This window comes from Camellia sinensis, chromosome 1, assembly GCF_055761805.1.
Source record: "Camellia sinensis isolate YWXY chromosome 1, ASM5576180v1, whole genome shotgun sequence".
Classification (NCBI taxonomy): Eukaryota; Viridiplantae; Streptophyta; class Magnoliopsida; order Ericales; family Theaceae; genus Camellia; species Camellia sinensis.
The window spans coordinates 146,331,801-146,339,747 of NC_138961.1; the positions used below are offsets into that span (position 1 = coordinate 146,331,801).

Here is a 7,947-nt window from a genome sequence, read left to right on the forward strand (position 1 = left end):
TAAACCCAATAAATATGATCATGGAAAAAAAATATGCGTATCGGTAAGTTTTTTTCAAATTGTGCGAAAAATAAAAAAATTCACGGTTCCGGTTACCGCAACCGTTACGCTACTGCCTTTACACCCCACAACCGCAACCGTGCTACCGCCACCGTTACAGTGACCGCAACCGCTTTTCAGAACCTTGGGTTCAAGCTTCCTCAAGAAGCTAGAGCAAGGGTTCAAGCTTTTTCAAGAAGCTAGAACAAGGGTGCAAATCCTCCATACATGTGTATGGAGGAGGTAATTGTGGATGCCAGCTGCACCAGCTAGTATAAAATATCTGCATAAAGCAATTGAACAGGGTTCGGCCTCCAAAAAATGGCCGATCGGCCAACACAAGTGCCGGCCGACCAAATATAGTGCCGACCGGCCAACACTCTTGGCCAGTGGCAATAAAAAGGGGCCGATGGCCTCATGCCATGGCCCGTGGGTTGAGGGGATGGCAAAAAAGTCACCATCTTCCCTTAAAAGCAAAAACACAAGTGTTTGGTCCATGACCAAGCACAAAACAGATAGGTTGAGAGATCTTGAGGCAAGGCGCGTAGCCGAGACCTCCAAGAACTCAAAACGAACACGAGTATGGATGATCATCGAGTGTTCAAACGATGACGTCCAAGTCTTGAGGATGGTCAAAAATAGGGTGTCTACAGTTGCGTTTTTGTGCGAAATGATGATTGTGTTAAGAATGACAGAGTTATTGATGTGGACGCTGTGGGCTTAACGGGGAATAAGTGGTCCGAATTTGATATTAACAACAGGTTGGGTGTGTGGAAAATGATGACAGTGGAAGAAAAGTGTAGAATCAAGCAAGGTTATGATAGGCATGGTGATAGGTACGTATGAATTTTATTGGGATTTGTTAAAAATTGTTGTCATGTTAATTTTTGTTGGGAACTGATGTTTTTTGGTTTGCGTAGGGCGGTCTTGTAGGAGGATGGTGCAACTGGTGTGGTGGTGTACTTTAGTGATGTGAAGAACCTCATATGCCAGAGTAGCATTTGGAGGAATGTGAGAATGTTAATTTTTTGTAGGAAAAATGTTTTTTGTGCACATGTGGAGAAAGAACTATGGGACAACATACGCTGCGTAGGTGTTATGTGAATATAAGTTGTTTATTTGTTTATGTTTTTTGATAGGTAATTGATGCGTATGTTGAGTTGCTTAAAAGTGAGCATTTGAGGATGTATGGAGATGATGACTTGGCTGATAAGTCGTATTTTTTTAGTAGTGTGTGTTTGGTGAGTAGTGTAGTTATGTAGTGAACATTGTTTGTGTTGTGTGCCTGTGGGTTGTGTTGATGTTGTATATGTTCTGTACGATATGGTGAAAAATGACGATGTACGTGCAATGGAGAAATTTGTCCGTATGAATGTTTTTTCTGCGAGCGAGTGTCGGTTCATCCACTTCCCAATGTGTCACGATGGTCATTGGACACTTGTAGTGTATGATACGGAAGATGGGATTTGGAAACATTACAATCCCATGAGGCAGCGTGGAGACAGAACTGATGTACATCACAATGTAGCAACCCTGCTTGTATGGTTTGTTACGTTAATTTTGTGCAATTTCCTTGTGATTATGTGATAGATTGCGTGGGTTTTGTTTTTGAAGATTGTTTAATTGGTTTGAGTGAACTATGGTAGAAAGAACATGTGGCTAATGTGATGAAGCAGACTTTGCGTGATTTTGGGTTAGATGAGCAAAGCATCCTGGCGAATTTCAGCAGCTCGCTGGAAGCTGTGTCCAAGTGTCCGCAATAGAAACCAGGAACGTAAGTTAATTTTGTTTGCGTTTTGTTGGGGGGACTGTATTGTGTAAGGATGTGGGTACCGCGCATTTGGCTATTGACATGTTAATAATTTTGTTTGTGCAGGCTCGATTGTGGGGTCATTGTGTGTGCGATTATGCGACAGTATGTGCATCGGTGTGACGTGGAACGTTTGCTACAAGGAAGTAATTGCATCATACTACGTGCAAATATGGTTGAGGCATTTTTGAACGATCCAGGACGTGGTTTGAAAGACTAGAAGCAGTATAATTAGGATGTAGGTTTATTAATTTTTTGTGACATCCTTGAAACAGAATCATGATGATTAATTAGTTGGCTACGAATACACTTCCCTGATCCACTGTTTTTTGGTTCAATGGTTTTTTTGACTGGGACCAGTATGGTACATGTTGGAGTGTGGGTTTTTGAAATGTAATTAAAATGGTGATGAAGTAATTATTTTTTGTTGGAAACGTATGGTTTGATTTGAGACGTGAAAATGTTTTGTTTTTGAATGGTAATTTTTCAGCATTTTTTTTTGTGTAGTGGTGCATGTTATGTATGCTGTTTATGAGAACATAGTGGCAGGTGACTGTGTGATAATGGGTATGTGTAATGTGTTGGTTTGGTGTGGGAGATGAATGTATTTCAAAAGTGGCTTCGTGTGCTGTTGGTGGGCGTATGATGTGACGAAACCCTATGTCATGTTGACAACATACGGGGTGGTTGAATTCGTGCCGCAGGAATGCTTACGTATGACATGTAAACTATTTGAACATTTGAACAGCATCCACATAATAAGTTTGACAAAAAATGACAATATTTTTGAAACAAAGAAAATATCATAAGTTGAAAAGTTATTCATGGTAACGGGGTATAAATTGTTCACCCGGTACTTATAAACTGGAAGCTGTAAATTGTTTTCTGTAAACTTGTCTGTCATAGAAGACTAAGTTATGGGTGTGGCATACCCAATTATTTAGATATATAGCAATTGTAGTAGAACAAAGTATGAAAAAATTGGATATTTATGACTCTGCGCGTGAAGCTAAATTGGTTCTTTGCATGTTGTGCGGTTGTGGTTACCCATGCGTTGACAACGGCCGCATCGAATTTGTTGCACTTCTTCACCTTGGGAAAGAATTCTTTTTTTTTTTGGGTTGGCCTGGTGGTCGTTTGACCGACGGTGGTTGTATGACAAAATCAGATGGATTGAATGGTGGTTTCTCAACAGTTGGATTGGGTTGTATGTTTTGTTCGTATGAGTTTCGGTAAGCAGTGACGTGGTAAAATTCAACAACTAAATCGTAGAGGTCGAATTCGTTGTTTCGGATAGCAACAACTGCGTGAGAGCATGGAAATCCATTGATTTGCCACTTGAAACAAGAACATGTACGTTTGTCAATGTCAACCATGACGGATGGGAAAGAGTGGACCTCAAACACTGTGTCCGTGGATTGGCTTACAAGCCATGATCTGCCTTTGTTGTACGATTTGACCAAATGAGCTTCCATTTTTGGGCAAATAACACCGGGCCACGCTTGTGCTTTTATTTTGTATTTCGCCATCTGACGCATAATCTTAACTTGAATACTGTCAACCAAATGAGTTATAGGTAGGTGGCATGCTTCCCGTATCCACGAGTTGAACGATTCAACGGCATTGGAACTCATCTCACCGTACCGTGAACCACTGGCATTGGAAAAGTACAATATTAGTGAGGATGTAGGCAAATGGCATGAAAATGTGATGAGCAAAAAGTGTGACGTGCAATATAAACAGAAAAGGAAAAAGAAAGATTGAAATACATACCGGAAGTAAGCACTAGCCCTAAATTGAAGGGGTAAGTCTTTTAAGAACGCGGGAACAACCTTCCGTCCACATCTGGTGAATTCCTCAACGCATTGGGTGAATGAAGCCACAGTGGGTGCGTAAGCACAAGCTCGAAATTTTGTCAACATCCCAGCTCTATATGAAGTGTTGACATATCGCAACTTATGTTGCAAGTTACGTTGCAAATGTTGTAGGCAAAATGCGTGATAGCCTGTGGGGAATATGATGGGTATTGATTCCAATAAGCCCGCATGTCGGTTAGATATGAACGTAAGGGTCCTGTGACTGTTGACAACATTTACGAGATGCCACAAGAACCATGCCTAGTTTGCGGTGTTTTCCGAATCAATAATTGCGATGGCTACAGGGAAGAGACCTGGAAAGGGTTGTTGTGAGTTAGTTTTGCAAATATGTTGGTGGTGTGTTGGTGAGACCAATTGTCATGTGAGTGAGTCAATGTACACTGCAACATCGTTTCGGTAGTAAATAATGAAATTATTATTGTACAACGAAAATGATTTGTGTCAACATTATAACAGTACCTTGATTGCCATCCTTCGCAGTAGCGGCTAGCAAGTGCCCCTTGAATTTTCCCTTCAGAAAAGTCCCATCTAAGAATAGCAATGGCCGGCAATGATTGAACCCATCGATACATGCTTTAAATGATATGAAATACCTTATGAAACAGTTGTTGTGTTCATCACACTCAATATTGACGTAACTTCCAGGGTTGTTTTCAATGACAACGGAACTGTACCATCGCAATTGGTCGAACGAAATGGAGTGTGCACCAAACATCTCACCCCGAGCTTTTTCAACACCTAACCACGCAACCCGGTAGCTAACCTCTAATCCATAATCTTTTTTCAGATCGTAGACAACATCTGTGGGATGCGTGAGTGGCTTGTCACGTACCCGATCAGAAATAACATCGAACACTAAATCTGAACTAGCCCTGGGGTTTTTCGGGGTCCGAACAGCTATGCCACAAATATGCTCCTTATTCCACTTGCGAAGGTAGAAAAATCCGTTAGCATGCAAAACGCGTGCGTGTACTGACCACATACATCCCTTTGATTCCCTCATCATGCATACAGCTGTGATCCGCACAGAATCGTTTTTGACATATTTAAAACGGAAGCCACATTCGACAACATACTTGTGAAGAACACTTCGGAATTCATCCGCCCCACCTTCAAAACTTTGACCAATACGTTGAATTCCGTTAACCCATTCGGCAGACAAAAACACCTTGTCAACATGAGGGCAGAATTTTGCCAATAAATCATTTTCGTCATCCAAGTCTGACTCGTCAAACACCTTGGTCGGCTCAAAATGAGCTATCTATAATTGGGTGTTAGCATTGTCATCGTCTTGTGCACGTCGTACTTCAATTAATACACCAACTCATTTCAATTGAAAAGACCGTGCAAGGCACACCATGTTCGCCACATCAACATCATTCTGCAATATGAAATTGTTATAACCGGGCATCTTGAAGTAGAAACATGCATCGGCAGGTATGAGCCCATCAAACTTTTCACACACACTACCGACCACGTTGTCAAATCGAAACAGAACTTGCAGATTAATAGCAACATTCACATTGCTGTAACAACATATTAGCATAATTCCATTGTCCATCCTCCTGCGAATGTGAACGTATGATTCATAAGGGGGAGAGGGAAAAAAAAATTAAAAACACTGTGGAACGGGGCAACACACACACTTAACAATATGATTCCCCACCCACAGCAAAACACATGTCCCTACGTTATCCACACAGATCACATTCCGTAAGAAAAACGTGACACTTCTAAACTTGGTTTAACAAAAAGGAAAAGAATAACACCATTAGAACACCACACACCATTACAAACGACTCCTCTAAAACGCATGTGCCTCTGTTCCCCATACAAAGTGAAGTTCCACACACACCCAACACATCAGCCACAATGGATAACCATGAACGACCAACATATATAAACCACCACATACGTGAAACATAAAAAAACACAGAACAAAATGTAAATGCCTATAATCCATATCAAAGGTAAACAACCCAAGGAAGAGTGAGCATACCAGGTATAGAATAGCGTATGCACGGCAGTTTTCCGAATCTCTGAGGGTGTGCCACATAGCCGTCGGCAAGGAAGACACACATTCAAATTCGAAAACCCTACCTCACAATTGGTGAAACGTATTTGAATGTATCACCAAAATTAGCCAAACCGGAATGAGCAACGTTTCCAAAAAAGGAAATGATCCAGCAAAACAATACCGCATTAAACCAAGGGCACTCTCGTCCACACAGTGAAACAAAAATGGAAAAAAAAAAGCAAAAAGGACCAAATCAACCCACCGCCAGGACTATTTGGTATAATAGAATAAAAGTGGGACTATTTGGTATAACAATTTGTGAAGTAGGATTTATTGGTAAATAATCCTTTTTTTTATTTTAATTTTTTTTTAAAAACCAAACAAGACTAATTTCTCATATCAAAACTGATTTCAAATTAAACAATCTCGTTCTTCTTAACAATTTCCATCAACACTCCACTTTGATTTACAGTTTTATCAAATCAATGGCATCATGCAAGAGAGTACTAGGAGTGTAAAAATGGTCCTCATCCCGTTTAGGCCCCGTTTGGGCCCAGGTTTGAGCTTAGCCCAGTCCGAGACCCTGGGCCAGGGCCTGAGCCATCATTTTAAAGCTTAGCCCGGCCCATCAGCTCACTTAAGGCCCACCCAAGGCCTGCCCCGCCCAAGGCCCAGTGTTTTTTGTAGTGGAAAATAATAAAATTTTGGTAGAAAAAATAAAAAAAAACAAAAAAATTTGTTCAGGCCCGCCTAGGCCCACCGGCCCAGCCCAAAGCCTGAATACCCTTGGGCCTGGGTTTTGGCTTGGGTCTAATTTTCTAGCCCGTGGGAGACTGGAAGGCTCGACATGGGTTGGGTCAGGCCAAATTTACACCCGTACTAGTCTTCATAAATAAAAAATAACTGAAGATTCTACATGAAACAATTTGATTTCCATGTAATTAGTTCAATAGAGTTTATGAGTAGTTAAATTAAAGTCACAAATCTTTTTTTTTTTTTTTTGATTAGTATGATGAGCCGAACTCTTATGCATGTAAGACGAATGAATGCAAGTCATGGAAAATACTAAGTAAATATGATGCTACCATTATAAACAGGTAAATAAAATGGAGAAAGAAATGGGGGTTGAAAGACATACATAAATATTACATATTTTGCCCTCATGCAAGAGGGTCCGAATGTCCAAGTGTCCGAATTAACTACTTATTACAAATCCGAATAAATAATAAACAAACTAACTATCTAATTTATTACAACAAGACAATATGACAATAATAATTACAACAATATACTAAACAATAATAATTACAACAACAATAATAATTACAATAATAAGATGAACAATAATTATAACATTAATGCATAAGGATCACATGTGCATCAATGAAGGCCGTTTGCAGAAACTGCTCTGTCTGCCTTCTGTGCACTTGCTCTGTTTCACCCTCAGCCACTGCCCCTTGTTTTTGCCAAAAGTGATATGTTTACCAAACATTGGAGCCCGGCCGGCCCCCAATGAGCCTTAGCCAGCTCTAAACAAGGCCGGTCGTGCCCTATTTTCATGCAAAAAAATATTTTTGTGCTCTGAGGTGAAAATAGTGCAGACAAAGCCTTTCTAAGCCTTGTTTGTCCCTTCTGCTATTCTCTGTCATGGGAAAACTCAAGAGAAGAACAGATTCGATTCCAAAACCATCAATGGTAGCTAGTTGATTGCTTGATGATTGCGAACAAATTTGGACAAAAAGTTAATAAATATAATGAAAGAAACCACCCCTCCTTTTTATCATGAAGTTAGCTCAAAGAATGAGGTAGACACGCTTCAAAACTCATCAAAATATCATGAATTAATATATGATAACTCATGATGCGATGGACTTGACATAACGTCTAGCAGAATTCAACCAATTTTATTCATCTTCTTTATGTCGGTTGAATTGATTTTAAGCCAATTTTATTAGCCTTTTTCAACTTACCATTCCATTGCTTAATCATTTTGTCCAAAGTGATATTTAAGTCCACTAAATGAAGAGAAATATCAAACAAGAAGTGATCCTTAGCATGAAAGAGAGACTATGCCTTGACAATGAACCTCTAAAGAGATTAAGCCATTAAGCATAGGAGGTCTCTTTCTCGTGCCTCGAATAACAATCAATCACTTAAAACAACTCTCAAACAAGGAAAACCAAGAAAGGAGGGAGGGTGCATAA

The 7,947-nt window shown here is 40.1% G+C and overlaps 1 protein-coding gene across 1 annotated transcript; it reads right to left on the reverse strand.

The window, feature by feature from the left end:
* Positions 1-2,937: 2,937 nt before the first annotated feature.
* On the reverse strand, positions 2,938-5,287 carry LOC145820212 (uncharacterized). Its single transcript, XM_082915225.1, has 4 exons — positions 5,084-5,287; positions 4,186-4,987; positions 3,623-3,854; positions 2,938-3,502 (listed from the first exon to the last, which is right to left on the reverse strand). Exons 1-4 carry the CDS (start codon positions 5,285-5,287, stop codon positions 2,938-2,940), a joined length of 1,803 nt encoding a protein of 600 aa, XP_082771351.1.
* Between the last annotated feature and the right edge of the window lie 2,660 nt (positions 5,288-7,947).